The 17,625-nt window shown below is 35.3% G+C and overlaps 2 protein-coding genes across 2 annotated transcripts; one reads left to right on the forward strand and one right to left on the reverse strand.

Moving 5' to 3' along the window:
* Positions 1–735: 735 nt before the first annotated feature.
* On the reverse strand, positions 736–1,945 carry LOC121266846 (ethylene-responsive transcription factor 4-like). Its single transcript, XM_041170686.1, has one exon. The coding sequence runs from the start codon at positions 1,756–1,758 to the stop codon at positions 1,027–1,029; it is 732 nt and encodes a 243-aa protein (XP_041026620.1). The 5' UTR covers positions 1,759–1,945; the 3' UTR covers positions 736–1,026.
* Positions 1,946–11,868: 9,923 nt separating this feature from the next.
* On the forward strand, positions 11,869–16,737 carry LOC121266845 (MACPF domain-containing protein NSL1-like). The gene is made up of 7 exons (XM_041170685.1): positions 11,869–12,277; positions 12,727–12,965; positions 13,227–13,431; positions 14,154–14,240; positions 14,343–14,526; positions 15,170–15,336; positions 16,028–16,737. The coding sequence occupies exons 1-7, from the start codon at positions 12,008–12,010 to the stop codon at positions 16,718–16,720; spliced, it is 1,845 nt and encodes a 614-aa protein (XP_041026619.1). The 5' UTR covers positions 11,869–12,007; the 3' UTR covers positions 16,721–16,737.
* Positions 16,738–17,625: the final 888 nt, after the last annotated feature.

Here is a 17,625-nt window from a genome sequence, read left to right on the forward strand (position 1 = left end):
TACATCCAACCAAACGAAAGTGGAATCCTCACGTTGCTCGAGAATATATACATATGTGAATTTATCTATTTAGAGAGAACGTGTTAGAATTCGAGCATGTTTTCACAAGATCGTTTATAAATACAAGCTCAACTTAAGATATCCAGCATATATACCGCGAGAATATGATTTCTGTTATCCACTACGATGTTAAAGCCAAACGAACATTGACGAAACGACGTCAAACTAATCATAATAAGAAATTCATTCATTATCTATTTTTTTATCTCTCTCTTCATTCTATAATATAATATTAAATAATAAATTTATTAAAAAATATAATAAATAATTTACAATCATTTAATATCACGTTATAGATAATAAAAAAATTATAAAATTTAAAATAATAAATAGTATTACTCTTAATTTTTTTTTAATAATAATAATATAAATACCTACCACGGAAAAGAATAAAAAGGATAAAACTCATACTAAATGCGGATGATGGACACCTGTACTCACGTTACTCATTTGGGGTGTAAAAATGAATGCAATGACACACGGCACAAGTCTAAAGCAGTATTTTCTTCACAGGCAAACAACGACACTCGTGCGCAGTCCGTACTAACATGGATCCCACGTACCATTCAACCCCACCCGAAACTCCCTGATCTCTCTCTCTCCGGCGAAGTTTTCCGGCAGATCCACCGGCACATAGTGAATCAGATACAGAAAAAAATTGTGGAAAATTGCACGTAATGTAACAATTTATCAGTCTTAATTTACTGCGAAAAACAAATACTGCAAAAACGAGAGATTACAACTGGGGAAAAAAAAGCAGACTCCTGAATAAATTCGAACAACAGCAACATCGCTGTTGCAAAAAAGGAGATCAGCAACGTATTCACATGCATCTAGCTCTGATTCTTGCTCTCACGTATTTTTTGATACTTTCCCTAACTTAGAGAGGAAAAGGAAAATAAAACTAAAAATCAACGAAATGAAGGGAAAATAGGTTACTTCCGACTCTTGTTAACGTTGAATAACTCAGGCGACTTCGGGTGGTGGGGGGCGGTTGAGATCGAGATCGAGGGCTCTCCGAGGCTTGAGATCCTGATGGTTCAAATCAACGACGGACGAGGAGTCGGAGTCGCTCTGGAAACCACGGGCGAAGGCCGAGACATGGAAATCGTTGGCTGCAGCATGAGCACGATCGAAATTCACCCTTTGATAGGGCTGACCCTGCACCATCCCGGCCCGAACGACCGCGTCGAAATAGATCATTTGGTTTGCTGCCGGCATAGCGCCGGTGAAGACTTGGACAGCCGGAACCTGACGGCAGTGGTGCTGCTGGAAGGGGAACCTTAAGCTGGCAGGGCTGGATGCGCCTCCATGACCAGTAGCGAGGTTGAGATCCAACGGCGAGGAATCGACCATCAGAGCCGGCTCACGGCTCGAGGACTCCACCGTGCTGCTCTGACTCGGACTCTGGTTATGACTAATACTAATGTTCTTTTTGTTATCCACATTATCGGAGCCAAACGGGAAGTTGGTTTTAGCCTTGGCGCCACGGAACTCTCTAGCGGCAGCGTCGTAGGCTCGAGCGGCTTCCTCCGCGGTGTCGAAGGTCCCAAGCCAGACACGGCTCTTTTTGCCTGGGTCTCTGATCTCGGCCGCGTATCTTCCCCACGGCCTCTTCCTCACTCCCCTAAAATGCACCTCCTTCCCATTACTGTTTCCGTTACCTTTAACGGCAGCCGCCTTCCCCCTCGGAGCCATATTTTTTTATTCTATTCCAGAAAGAACTGTGAATTACGCAGCGAGAAAGCGAAGAGGAAGAGAGAACGAGCTACTGAAGGGCTGGTGACCCAATTTGTAAAGAGGAGGGCAGCCTGCTTTTATAGAGGTTCAGGTAGGAATCGGCGAGGAATTGAGCAGAGAGAGAGAGAAGGCCCAGTCAACGAGGGCTTTGACTGAAAATTGAGGGAGGAAAAACAATTAAAGGCAGCGGGGGCGGCTGCTATGGAGAGCGTGGCGGTGCCTTCTAATTACGCGGCACGTGGTTTTTCTTTTTTCTTTTTAGAACTATTGAAGGTATCCGTATCCGTATCATGATCATTTATCGAACGGCTGTAAAATCCACAGTTCTTTGCGTGCGTGGGTCGCGTGAGAGGAGATTTAGGAGCGTATGTGGAAGGAAAGAGGGGGAGGGGGCAACTGGTAATAGCCGGTTGAACAAGTTGTCGGCATAAGATTCTGCATTCTCGCCGGGAGGGGCTGCTGTTTGGTGGCTTTTCTTCGGAGTCTCTCTCTTTCCAAAAGCCTTTATTTATCAACCCTTTGAATCGCTCGCTTGGACCAACGGGTGTTTATCACCCCTGCCCACTCATCACTCGACACGCGCATCCTTTATGTCTTTTACTTACGCGTGCGGCTCTCTGCACCAACGGGCTCTCTATCACGCGCCTCTGCTCTCCTCTACTCGCATTTCACCATCCATCTAATATATATATATATATATATTTTTTAGATAAACCATCCATCTAATATTAAATAATAGATACGCAAGTAAAATAATTTAATATCATATCATACATGCTAAACTAAATAACGAGTATGATTATTCATCTAATATATATATATTATATTAAAAAAAGTGAGCTAATTTGATGTGATGGGACCAGTGACAATAAAGCGATTTTCTTTGCAATAAACAAGGCTAACTCACGTATGGTCTCTCGTCCACGCGCGTCCGTCCCTGACCAAGTAAAAAACATTGGAGGAACGAGAGTGCGAAGGAGCTTTTGTACATTTGTTCATGGTATGGCAAAGAAAGGAAATACGAAATGGAAAATTACTAATAGACGAGAATGTCGTTACATGTATTAAGATACTTTCCTTCTCAACTAACATGATATTGACACACGCTTGCATACATACACATATATATATATATGTATATATTGAGTTTTCATCACTTTAATATGATTCCGACATTCTTTATGATACGTTATATGATAAGGATAAGAATATGTGGCATATAAAATCTCACATTATTTAAAAATGAGAAGTTTTTACTCTTTATAATGGTCTAATAAGATTCTAATTGTATCATGGACTAATCATTTTAAAATATAAACCGTATAATTTGAATTTTCTATCTAGACATTACATTTTTTATTTTCTCGATAAATCTGCATGCGTTAGGAATTGTTTATGACCTATTGATTCAATATTGTTGGATGGCTTCAAAAATAAATACATATGGAATGATTTAAATTGACATAATTTTATTTGATATTATAGATCTATTTTATAATAAAAAATAGTTGTATAATTTAACGTATTACATTAAATCACGTCAAATTATAAATTTAATTTTGTGACTAAAGTATTTTCGATCGATTTTTGTTTTCCTTCTCTGCATATCGATTTGCGATTGGCAAAATAGCAATACACACCTTTCTGGCTAAGAAAATAGATAGCTATTGATATCTCCCCAACATTTAAAGTTTTATTACAAGTCCTTTTTCTTGGCGGTAGCCCGTAGGGTTTGTCATATACCAGAGTTTCAGGATGTATTTAATTTCTTAATTCTTGACCATAAAATTAAAATTATCACTTGGGGAAAAAAAAAAAAAAAAACAGCAATAAATGATAAATTTGACCTTTGTGCCGAGACATGAGGCCACGATGGTCTAAAAAGTCATGTATGCCAAAAATTAATGCTGCAGATCATCGGGGACGCGTGCATGCATGGTACAGTGCATGGTACTTACAGTACTTATGTGCTTAATAATACGTGCAATATACGTACATTGACTGAGAGTCGTTGCCGCCCTACGGTCATACATGTTTCCGTTACGGCAGCTTGCTACGTACTCAATAAAAGATGTACTTCAATTATTTGTTAGGAATGGAAGTGAGGATCGATCGATGGAGATCATGGTCCTCATGATCATCTAGTTAATTTTTTAGATAATTACTAATCATGGTCCCTATAATGAAAAATAATGCTACCTGTAAACTGGTCAAATTAAGCATAGTTTTAAAGGAATTACTTCAATTTTTTAGTCGATAATGGAAAGTTATTATAATTGAGAGATATATACACTGAAGTTGATTCTACAATATTTATTGAATATTTAATATTATCTGAAAATATTATATAAAATATAATAAATATTATAAGATTTATTTCAAACCTTTTATCTCTGTCCAATTATGGTCAGTTACGGAAATTATAATTTTTTATTAAAATGAGTTTATTTTCAAGTTTTCATCATTACTCGTATCGCTTTTTAGAAGCTAGGTTCATCGAAGTTCTAGTACATAATCTCACGCAATGGATCGGGGCTACTCAATAACTTAGGAATACTTTTAATGCGCATGCATTGGACAAAATTCGTTTCTACTAGCAAGTTTTATAAACTACTTCAATGGTTTTGTTTTTTTTTAAATAAATAATGTTACATACAGTAGTAGAATGTATAAATATTATGTAATTATTTTAAAAAAGAGTTTGGTCTACTATTAAAAAATTATTATTTTTATGTGAGTTTTGTATTTATTCATTTTTTTTAAAAGTGATTGTATGACGTTTGTGTACTCACGACTGTAACTATCATTTCTCTTTTTTATTTTACTTGGATCATATAAGTATGCGTAGAATCAAAATAAAAAAAAAATAAGAAATTTGCCCACTTGACCCAAAGAGACAGGAAAAAAAAAAAAAAAATCATGTCCGCGTAACAAGTTTAATAAAATAAACGCACTCGTCTGGCCTCAGGTCATTGTATCATGTTTTGCACCTAACTTTCACCTCAATCATATTCTATACTCATGTTTTTTCCCTCACCTCAATCGTCGCTTGGATTTAATATTTTGTCCCCAATCATACTCGTGCAAAATGACAATGTAATCATTAAAAAATCATCTAATCCTTTATTTTTATAAACATTTTTTGGTTATCAAATACCAAATTAAAGCTGCATTAAACACTTGGGTCTGAGACCGGATGTCCTGACCCGAATCTGAATGGACAGCACTCGTATACACAGTATCAGTCAATTATCAACCCCTATCTAGTTCTACCAACATATATATCACAAAAATTTGACAAACTAAATAAAATAAAAACAGAATATATATATATATAATCATTTCTCTCTGATATATGTTTCCCATATAACAAGCAGTACCAGTACATATAATTTATCTTAACTACACGAGTCCATGACCCTACGTACCATATATTCAATGGGGGTCACTTATTTCAAAGATTTATGCCGAAAGAAAATCCAAAACATTATTTATATATATTTTCCCTGACGAGGTTTGGTATGAAAGGACCCCACAAAGTATCCGCGTCGATCGGAATCGATTTAAGTTGACTTTGGAGATCTGTTTGCTGCAGTATCCATGCATGCATGAGGTCCATAAGACTCTAATTAAGTTTACTGAGATATCCAATAATTACGATAATAATAAAACCTAAACAGATTATATATAATATTAACAATTGATCAGAAACGTGTCACATAATGAATGGAAGAACTCATGATGATGGAGATAGGGAAGCTAGCTAGCTAGCTAGGGGAGGGGGAGATTTTGACAGGAAGATGTACGTACAGTAGTAGTAATTTAACATGAACCACGTTGGACGGAGTAACGCTGTACGCGTGTCCTTCGCTTTAGGTGTTGACGATCTGAATCACATGCATACTTGTGGACATGAATATATACATATATATATATATATATGTATGTATGAATGTGCCAATTAGTCACAGCAGTGCAGTCTAATTACCGTCGCCGTCAATTTCAGCTTTTTCATTCTATTAAACTGATTGTGTGTACTACAATTAATTGATCAGGAAATTAATGTGCATGTATTGTCCATTCCTCATCAGACATATGTGGCTGTAGACATGAATCATATATAGCGTTCATACGTACTGTGATCCCATTGCAAGAAAAGGGGGGACATTTTAGAAGACCGATCCTAGAAATGGAGGAAACCACGTGCAATTCCTGGGCATGTTTGCAAGTAGTTGAAGTCCGGTGAGGATTCCGTTGTCGTTATAACAGCTTATAACGTCGAAACTTTGTCTGTGTAGTACTATTTTTTTTACCCTTTTCTTCGTCTATATATGCAGGATTGTTCAACTTCAAACTATTTGTACGATTAGATTAGCATTTATATAAGAAAAATCAGTATTTATGATAAATTATTTATGATGAGAATGAATACTGTTTGTGATGAGAATAGATTCATTAATTTTAATAAAAAATAAATAATTTTTTAATAAAAAATAACAAACAACAAATAAACATATATATTTTTCTCGAATTTTAGTACATGAATTAAATATTTGTTGACTATAATATGCATATATATATATATAATTTTTAAAAAATAGAGAATTATGATGACGATTCTAATGACTGATTTGCATCTTCTAGTTTTGATATCTGACTATACAAATTAAAGGGATACAAATTAAAGGAAAAAGAGTAGTGGCAAAACGTTAGTACTTTCAAAACTAATAAAAATATCGATAAAAAGCATGATGATGTCTCTATATTTTATTTTTTTAAATTATTATGTATTAGTTATTATTTATTTTCACATCTCGTATCTATAATTTTTTTATAAGATGTAAAGATATTTTTTATATAACATGTGAGTGTTTTTTCATAAAATATAGAGTGTGGGCCGGTGTGAGGTGGTGAAAGGTAATTGTGAGAAGATTTTTTATTTTTTTTATGGAATGACGTCTGTATTCTGAATGAACAGTATTTGCAGTCTTGCACAGTACTAATATATATTCTTGGCAGTTTCCGAGACAAACAAATTGAATGTAGGGTGTGAAACCGAGAAAACAAGATGAGGCGGGAGGGATCTGCATTTACGTACGTTTTTTTCTTGCAACCGATCGCTGGCTGTAGTCAAAATGCGCATTTTGCATGTTGATTTATGTTTTCTTTATTCTAATGGAGAGCCCTTTAGTTAGCGTGTTGACTCTCAAGTCATGACTACTTTAGTCTTCATCTCAAGTTTCCTTGGACTTGCTATATATTGTTATCGTATTTTTTTTGGCTCGGATTAATTAAAAGGAAAAGAAACTACGATTTGAAAAAACTTTAAGCCCACGTCTTTGATATATTCAACCCACGCACCAAAAAAAAAAAAAAAAAAAAAAAAAAAAATATTGGCATTTGGTACCATTAATGTCAATCATGAAGTTCCGGTCCCCAATATATATATAATCCAAGGGGCCAAGATCAGGACGTAAGAGTAAGCTGCCAATTAGATAGTAATTAGTACCCTATTTAACTGTTTTGAGGAAATTATTTCAAGCACGTTTTCTTTTTCATCAAAAAATATATATTTATAATAACATGACAGACCACCTATTAAATTTATCAAAACTGCTACTGGTACCCGGGGTTGGGAACCTTTCGGGAATCAGCTGTCACGTAGTAAATATATTAAAAAAAATAAAAACAAAAATAAAATCAGATGAAAATCCAGCCGAATTTACGTCCAATAAGAAAAACATCTAGCATCTCTCAAGAAATCCAACAAATAAAACTTTTTCTAAGAAGGAGAGTGCCGTCACTCGAGAAATTAGCTTATATTAGTTGAATACAATTTGGGATTTTTTGGGATTTGATCTGGGAGTCTCCAAATTAGTGAGAACCTCCTAAATTATTATTAATTCAATTAGTATGAATCTACAATAGTGATTTTACTAGTAAATTATCATACTTTGAGCTTAGTTTTTTTCCCCCTCTACTAAATGAGTAAATGTTCCTTCACTCTTCATAGGGGAGCGAATTGTGAGTATTGAACAAGTGATAGAATTATAGTACATCAATTTACAGCTTGTGGATTAACCATCCCTTTATACCAAGAAAGATTTTTAGAAAGGAAAATGTAGTCAAATAAGCTATTAATAATTTTTTAAGATAAATTTTACAAACAAGAGCTTGACCTCAAATTTATGCGAACTATACTTCTATTTCTTTCTTGATATATTTTTACATATCAATCTGCTACTTATGAGATGTTAAGAGATGTGTCTTATTTGTTAGTGTGTACTTTTCAGACAATGAGAAGACAATATTAAAAAGCAGAAGACCAACGTTTGACTTCACCATAAAACGAAGAAGGGGGGAGTGGTCGTGGGTTCGTGGAGAAGACGGAGGAGGGGTATGAGGCTTTTTGTGGGTTCGTGGAGGCGTTTGGGGTAGGAAGGCTGAGAATGAGATCACAAAGGGAGATGAAATCGCAGATCTAGAACATGAAGGAGAATGCGAAGTGGAAAACCAGAGCTTGTTCACATGGTATAAGACGATGCGAAGACAACGCTGCTAAGACGAATGACTCTGTTTGGAAGATGCGAAGAAGCTACGAATTTGAAGCTGCAAAGATGAAGGACTCTGCTTGGGAGGAAGGCTTCGAAGGACTTCATATTACTATGTGGGTAGACGAAGGGAAGGGAGGGAGAAAGCAAAGATGCAATCGTTTAGTGTATATAAAACGCACCATTTCATTTGTACATATGGATGGACGGGTACGTGGGAGGTTTCCTGGCGTGTACTAGTAGAGTTTTTGTAAATTTATAGACAAAAACTTTTGCATGCAAAGCAACCGTTGAATAGGTCTTCATTTTTCATGGTTGAAGGAAACTAATTTATTCAAATTAAGTAATTATAAAAATGACGAAACTATTAATTGCGCATGCGACATGCACATACTTTTTTAAAATTATAAGTTAAAAATTGTCATATATTATATGTTCTTTAATTCATTAAAGAAAGGTGGCCAACTAATAACATGACTAGGAGATCATATATATACACTTGGCAGTTTTCTAAATGGTTTAGAGTAATTTTCCACCAACCCAATTTAATTATAGGAAAATTAGTTAGTCCAATAAATATTATTGATGTCCTACTCACATTCTATCAATATAATATGTTGTACTAACCATCAAGTACCCTTGCATTAACACTTTTTTTTTAAAAAATAATTTGACATTAGTTTTTTTCTTTTTTAGAAAAAAGGTAGTAGCAATAATTGATGAGCGATACACAACAACACACTAGATAGGAACGAGCTGAGAGTGTAACTTGTGATGCTTTTGCAAAATAAATGTTAAGACTCTATAACACGTAGGCATAATAAATATATAGTCTAATGCAAACCATAGCAAACAAAAAACATAAGAAAATCATTTGTGCATGTCTAGAAGTGCAAGTCTTATGCAGATTATTTGAGAAAAAGTGGGACTGACACATCTTAAACTTATATATTGCGTTATTCTAAAAACACATCATCATTATAAAAAAATATATATATATTTGTGACGAAACATGCTGATTTTAGTAAAAAATAGTAATTTTCGCAAGAAATAACTAGTTATAAATAAACAGTTTTATTGTAACGGGCCTTAGACTACTTTCACGTGACGCACTTGAGACTAAACATATCCTTAAATGCATAGCGTAGCGCCGTAGATCGACTTGAGACTTTAATCTCTATATATAATGTCCAGCTCAAGCTTTCCTACAATATGTACTTATTGCCGAAGAGAATTAGTTAAAAATATGAAGTTATATTCTCTATTTTTTTTTTTTTTTTCAGTCGTGGATATTTTAACTACCCACATAGTTTTTGGGTTATAAATGAGGGAAACAATTGAATCATGAGTCCATTTCAGAAGCCACTCTATCTCAGGCCTATATCACATGAATATATTGAACCTGATCAGTGGCCCAATATAATGGTTTTCCATTTGTACTCCAAAAAAGTAACCTTTAGGAATTCATGCATGCACGATTTGTGTAGGATGGTTCAAAGAAAGTCCCTTCATATATGAGTAATGCTAATATAGTTATAAGATGTATAAATTACGCGCACTTTTTTGTTTTTTTAAGAGGTGAGGTCTGTGTCATTAAAAAATAATTTTTATTTTTTATATGAGTTTTATATTTATTCACTTTTTTAAAATAAGTGATAGAACTGTAAATATAATTTCTCTATTATATATTATTGAATTATATATAGTACTTCTCATTAATTATATATTGTGAGAAACTGAAAGTCATTAGCAAACACGTAAAGAACCAAAGCGAGAGGCGCAATTGTCGTCGGACGTGGAAGTCTACCATAAGCTGAATTAACATACTTTGATCGAAGTCATTGTTAAGCGCGTAAAGAACGAGAAGTTGGGTATATATTAACTTATGTAACGTGGCGGACACACCACTCAAGAGATATAGTTTTACCAAAATTAATATAAAATACAATAATTCTTTACAACTTGAAGAATATTTTTATAAAGTAATGATAATCTTATAACTTCTATTTTATAGGATATAATGTTATTGCTAATTATTGCTATAATTAATGTTATATTCTCTAGGATTGTTCAACTGGACCTTAATTAATCCTAATCGTCTACCCATAAATATCCTTAATAGATATTTATGGGTAGAGGATTTATGGGTAGACACTTTTTTCATTCATTAATATTCTAAATGGATGAAAATGACATTATGTTGTCTAAATTTGTATTCTCAATTTGACTGCTTATGTATTTTATTTTTATTTTTTTTACTTAATGAATAAAAAAGTGACTATTAGGGTATTAATGCTTTTTTTAAAATTTTTAAAAATATTTAAAAAATATTTAAAACAAAAAGTAAAAAAAATATAATTTGCACTAGGGACACATCTAGAGGACAAATCTGGATGGAATAGTAGCACAACCCTATTTGATTTAGGGCCATCCTCTTCTAAGATTACTATGCTGCTACCATTTCATGTCGGGTTTGGCCTCTTCTAGTTGCGCGGCCATAATCAATAGGGTGAGGTCAGTAAGTTTAGACTCTGTTTGGATGTTAAAAGTATTTTAAATTTTATGTAAATAATAGTGAAATAGTTTATGAATACTAATAAAATAGTAGTAAACTGTTTGTGAATCATAATAAAGCAACCTGAAAACAGTTATACTCCTACACATACCCTTAAGCTCTTTATTTGTGTTTTTTGTATGTCCGATTCTTCTTTTTAATTGGAGAGAAAGGTTTATGCATGGCATGATTCTTGGTTGATGTCTCAATTGTTGGTTCATTTTTTCAATGCATTGGCCAACAATTAATCGTATGATCCATAGACGGCAGCGTTGATAATTATGCATACATCCATAGCTTGTTAAAATAAAAGGAAAATTAATAAACTTACAGTTAGTCTATAACTATTTTATAATTATACTTAAAATGAAGAATAATCAAGTAAAATTAAAATTATTTTTTAATAAAATTATATAATAATATTGTTTGATTTAATATGAGTTGTAAAATAGTTATAAAAATGTTATATGCATATCAATATGAACGACGAAAACTAAAAAATAAAAACAATAAAAAGATTTTATTTGATTTGCTATTATAAGACTAACTTCCCCCAAAAAAAAGCTTAAAAAAGATTTTAATCAATAATGCTAGTAAAATAGTAATAATATCTCTAAAAAACAAATATTAAATAATTTCAAAATTCGACAGCATAATATCTCTAGCATTCGTATAATATAATATTCTTACAAATTGGATAACGATAACTTGTTGATTATTCATCTTGAAAAACCGAAACGACAATTGATTAAAAAAAAAAAAAAAAAAAACCGAAACGACAAGAGAAAGGAAAGTAGATATCGCACATAACGTGTTGACACGTGTTGAGACAGCTGCCAGCCGACAGCCGCCTCCTAGTCCCAGTCCTAGTCCTTGTTCACATTAGCTTTGTCCGAAGTCCACCGTTTGAATAAAAAACCTGTCGCTATCAGTAATAAAGAAATGAAGTAAAAACTCAAAAAAAAAAAAAAAACCGAGGCTTTGTGAAGGCTGAAAACCCCAAGACCACTCCAATGGGTCGTCGTCTTCCTCTTCTTTGTTCAACTAAAACCCTAGAAATTAATCGAGAGGCGCACAACCTCTCCCGTGCATTTGGGCATCAATGGCTCTCAACGGCCCTCGCTTGAACCCCCATTTCGCGGCCGAAAAGGCGGTCGCGGCTATCGGACTTGGCTACGATCTCTGCAACGATATCCGGCTGTCGTCATGCAAGTCGGGTCCTTCCGGGACGAGGCTGATCGAGCTGGACCATACGGAGACTCGAGACCTCGTGATTCCCGGCGGGCTGCTCGTCCCTCACGTCTGTACCTCCATCAAGTGCGACAAGGGCGAGCGCACCAGGTTTCGCTCCGATGTCGTTTCATTTCATCAGGTACCCTCTTTTCTTTTGTTTTGTTTTCCTAATTTAGAAATTCATATTATTATAGATATCTTTAACAAAAAGATGCTAATAACTTACTTGCGTCATAAATTATGCAGGGTGTTGAGAATTGTTATAAATATGCTAAGAAATATATAGAATTTCTCTTACTCAACGAACGCACCTGTTTACTGGATGACTAAGTACTGAAAAACATAGAAAGCGAAGGAGCTGAAATATGCTAAGAAATATATAGAATTTCTCTTACTCAACGAACGCACCTGTTTACTGGATGACTAAGTACTGAAAAACATAGAAAGCGAAGGAGCTGAAATCGTCATGCTTTTAAAATTATTATTTATTATTTTTAGCCTTATATCGGGCAAGTTCAATTATTACAATGGTATGCGAGGATTTGTTGCTTTGTCTAAGTTTGGGTATTATCTGCTAATTTATGCCAGATGTCGGAGCAATTTAATCAAGAAATGTCTTTATCCGGCAAAATTCCATCTGGGTTGTTCAATGCAATGTTTGATTTCAAGGGGTGCTGGCAGAAGGATGCAGCTGCCACAAGGAGTCTTGCATTCGATGGTTGGTTCATAGCTCTATATAACATTGAGCTAGACAGATCCCAGATGACACTATCCAATCACGTCAAGCAAGAAGTGCCTTCTTCATGGGATCCTGCGGCCCTTGCCGAGTAAGATCTTTTATACTGAAAATGCTTGATGTATCAGTGACTCGCAATTTGTTTATTATAAGAACTTTTTGCATTCAAAGGACCAAAGATTCTCAAGTTAACACAAGCTCGAAGAATGAATGGCTTTACGCCGGTAATTTAAGGAAGTCCACTGTGGTCTTTGGCATAATGGTCTTTTTGAGATTACGGTTTTAAACTTCTAATTGGAATGTTTTCCCAAGAATATTTCAATTTATAATGCTTAGTAACATAATTTTTCAGGTTCATCGAAAGATATGGTACTCATGTGGTTGTTGGGGTAAAGATGGGAGGTAAGGATGTAATTAGCATAAAGCAGTTGGAAAAATCAAATCTTCAGCCCAATGAAGTACAGCAATTGTTAAAGAAATTTGCTGATCAGAGATTTTCTGAAGATGAGAATGGAAGTTTCTTACCAAACACTGCTGAGTTATCGGGAAAACTAAAGGTACATATGATCTTGAGGTCAACATCATTACCATATGGTAACTGATAGCATCATCTTTATTGTAAAACTGATTCTAAGATGCATTGCAACGGTGAGTAATAAAAAGAAGCAAGAGAATATTTCCAAAGGTTTGGACGTGGTAATGTCTGACTGCTAAGTAAAGCAAAACCACTTAATTTCTAAATTCTAATATTTCCAAGTTTCCAGTCACGGGGTGATGTTTATGCATTTTGCATTATCCTGAAATCAATGAGAAAAATACCGTACACTCGAAAAGAAAAATCAACTTCTGGAAAAAAAATCCCAAATAAGGTTTCTTAGTTTCTAAAGCATTTTGGACACTTGACTCTTGCCACTCCCACTTATCAAAGAGCAGATTTTACAGCTCCCTGAATCCTCAGAAAATTTCTATTGCACCTATGGCAATGGTTAAATTCTTCAATAAGTTCTTGACTCCTAAGATAGCATAGGGCATTTTTTGTCATCACTTCCCTATCTAATTTCCACAATTGGTTTCCCCCTTTCTTTGAAGCTTAAAACATGACTTTATGCATCAAATGGGTCTTACATTTATTCCCTCCAAGTTAGATAACCTACTTTATACTCTATAGTAATTACAGGCTTCCATTATATTAAAATTTTAAACCACGGATATGTGAAAGGGGAAGTTGAGAAATAAGGAGAGTCCTTGTTCTGCTTTAATATTTCTATTTATTGCGCAGGAAGAACATTCTATCCCCTTGGACCTCCGTAAAGCAGCTTTTGCTGCCTCTGTTAGGCCACCAGATATCACATACACAAAGAACGATGTAAGCCTTTTGCTATCTAATTTAGCCCTGCTTCTTTTATTGACCATGATGGGAAACAGGCTACGTTAAAAGTGTTTAAGAGATGTATTTATTATTCTGCAGGATATAGTGCGCATCTGTATTCGAAAGGGAGGTGTTGATGTCAATCAAAGTCATAAGCAGTGGCTCTCAACCATATCACAATCTCCTAATGTCATATCAATGTCCTTTGTGCCCATAACCTCACTCTTGAGTGGTGTCCTAGGCAATGGATTCCTAATGCATGCAGTAAATCTCTACCTTAGATGTGAGTATGGTAACTCTAGTCTCTGTTTCACGAGAGCACTCTTATCTTCCAATTTTGTAAGATGGTGCAATCGTTATCCCTGAATTTGTTTTTCTGCTTATTGTGCAAACTAAGGGGTTGATACTATTTATATTCGATGGAATAGTATTAAGCTCCATACCCGCAGAAAGAGGTTAATTTTTTTAATTTCATATTTAGTGGAATATTATTGAACTTACTACTTATGGCACCAAGATAAACAATGCTGGATGCACTGGAGGTGACTCCTAATTCTTGATTTCTCTGGAAAGTTTGTGTGAGGAGGACACTTTTCCACTAGATAGACCCAAAACTTTTTCTCCTATATTGCTAATGCTCTCTGCTTTGTTGGCTGCTGTTCTGAATTCATCTCTTAATTCCCTTGATGCCCATACATCCAACTTGATGGCAGATAGGATTGTTATATGTTATTGCAGATTTTAGTAGACTATTGCACTCAACATAGCTTTATTATTATTGTTGTTGTTGTTGTTGTTGTTGTTGTTGTTATTATTATTATTATTATTTTGTTTCTGCTATGTTTTGGTCGTAACCTGTGCATGACTCTGAAAGTCTTATATGTGTAGTACCTGTATTGGTCTCTGATGGTTGATAAATCATGCAGATAAACCCCCAATTGAGGAGCTCCATCAATTTCTAGAATTTCAATTGCCTCGGCAATGGGCTCCAATGTATGGTGATTTACCTCTCACTCTTAGGCACAGAAAACAAATGTCTCCATCCCTTCAGTTTAGTTTAATGGGCCCCAGGCTTTATGTCAACACCATGCAGGTAATTCCTTCCATTGCAGCTCATAGAAGTAATAATACGATTAAGCTTAAGTTCTCGAATTTCCCTTGATCTCATTATTGGGACTCCTTAATTTTAGAAAGGACCATTCAGAAACTGTTGTCATACGTGATAGAATACTTGGTCTTGGAGAATGATAACAGTGACCATCATTTCTCTGAGTTGATAAGTTTATCTGTGTACTTCACAAATCCATGCGAAGGTGCATTTCACTTCTAGCAAGAATTAATGCTTATAGGTTGATTTTTTTTTAATCCATTAGGGATTCAAGACAGCTGCATATCGTTCCTAAGAGCTGATTTAAGCTTAGGACCAAAATCATATGATGAACTCTAATGCAGGTGCTGCATGGCTCTTGTCGCTCTGTGTCATGTAAATTGGATCCTTCCTGCCTAGACATAAAAAAATTTTAAACTTGTGACTTAGTTCAGTATGCTATTCTATTTTATCAAAAGCTAATTTTGTTTGGGGAAAGCTATTGATCTTACATACAAGAAACCGTACAAAATATTTGCTCTATATTTACATGCTATTTTCCTCATCAAGGACTGCATGCTGGTCATTTAGACCATTATTGAAACAAATTTATGAATATATTTCTAGTATTCAAGCATGTTGCCATAGAAGCAATAAATTGCTAGTCATATTCTGGTCAATAAATTTAAATTTGCAGGTCGACTCTGTAAATCGGCCAGTGACAGGGGTCCGTTTATACTTGGAAGGCAAGAAAAGTGACCATCTTGCAATTCATCTTCAGCATCTCTCAACTCTTCCTAAGATTCTCCAACTCTCAGATGACCGCAGCTACGAGCCCTTTGAGGAACCAGCTGATCGGGCCTACTTTGAACCTGTCAAATGGAGCATATTCTCGCATGTATGCACTGCCCCAGTACAATACAATGGTGCACACATTGATGATTCCGCTTCTATTGTGACAAAGGCCTGGTTTGAAGTTAAGGTTATTGGAATGAGGAAAGTTTTGTTCTTGAGGCTAGGATACTCCATGGTGGCATCTGCAAAAATACGTAGATCAGAATGGGAAGGATCTACAACTTCATCTCGAAAATCAGGATTTATCTCAATGATGATTAGCACAAGATTTAGTGCAGGACTGAATCCACCCGAGAAGCCTGTCAAAGTGGATATGAATTCAGCAGTTTATCCAGGGGGGCCACCTTTACCACCAAGGGCACCAAAAATGTCCATCTTCGTTAATACGAAGGAAATGGTGAGGGGCCCGGAGGACCCACCTGGATATTGGGTGGTCACCGGAGCCAAGCTCTGCGTAGAGGGTGGCAGAATCTCAATCAAAGTGAAATACTCACTGTTGACCATAATGTCAGAGGATTCAATAATGATGATGTGAGTATACTGATTTCCCCCCCCCCCCCCCCCCCCCCCCCCCCCCCCCCCCCGGCTGTAAATGCCAAATGGATAGTGTACATGTATTTAAATCGGCTCCATTAGTATTATTTAGCCCAAAGCCATTTTTCACGTGATAATGTTAAATATTCATTCCAAGGAAACCACCTCTCTTCTTCTGAATCTTGCTGGCACAACTTCTTTCCTGATGACCCATTGCGTTCCTGAAAATGTTATCACCTCCATAACAGAAAAATTGAAACCATATGCAGTCTTGTATTTCCGTTATTGATGGGTTTACGTATGGTTATGAACTCATTGCATGCATAAAACAAAACACGAAAAAAGCACCACCTTCTTGCCATTTTGTAAGGTTAGCAAACAAATATTGGCAAATATCTTATTCCCCAACTTTCTAACTAAAAAAATTCCTGAGGTTAATATAAATTATTGAAGTTTCCACTTCATGTACAAAGGAGATATTTATGTAGATTTCAAATCTCAAAATAATGATAATATTAAAAAAATAATATTCTAATACTATTTTATTCAACTTTAACTTTTATCTAAAATCATCTCATCTCATCTCACTATTCAAACCGGAGGTGAAATATTACTAACAAGTTCTAAATTTGGAAGGAAAATTATATAACTTGTGAAGCCTACCGGCTACCGATCAAACATATTCTGGAACACTAATAAAACAGTCATCAAGATTCATGAAGCGCTGAAAAGAATACATCCATACATCGGCGTTTGATGTTGTCATTCGTGTCTGATCCAGAATGTAAGTGGTTTCACCCTGGGCACGCTTTCATTTTTAGTTTATTTTTAGGCGTAGCTGAGAGACTTGCGTGGACTGGAATTGGATAGGTGGAGTGGGTAAAAGGAGGTTGATGTACCGCAGCT

Source organism: Juglans microcarpa x Juglans regia, chromosome 5S (assembly GCF_004785595.1).
Source record: "Juglans microcarpa x Juglans regia isolate MS1-56 chromosome 5S, Jm3101_v1.0, whole genome shotgun sequence".
Classification (NCBI taxonomy): Eukaryota; Viridiplantae; Streptophyta; class Magnoliopsida; order Fagales; family Juglandaceae; genus Juglans; species Juglans microcarpa x Juglans regia.

What these genes read in the sequence shown, in the direction of transcription:
- LOC121266846 (XM_041170686.1), bottom strand. Translation starts at nt 1,758, where the DNA reads ATGGCTCCGAGGGGGAAGGCGGCTGCCGTTAAAGGTAACGGAAACAGT.
- LOC121266845 (XM_041170685.1), top strand. Translation starts at nt 12,008, where the DNA reads ATGGCTCTCAACGGCCCTCGCTTGAACCCCCATTTCGCGGCCGAAAAG. An exon ending in ATGTCGTTTCATTTCATCAG is followed by an intron (nt 12,278 to 12,726) that starts GTACCCTCTTTT and finishes AATTTATGCCAG; the next exon opens with ATGTCGGAGCAATTTAATCA. An exon ending in AGTAAATCTCTACCTTAGAT is followed by an intron (nt 14,527 to 15,169) that starts GTGAGTATGGTA and finishes TAAATCATGCAG; the next exon opens with ATAAACCCCCAATTGAGGAG.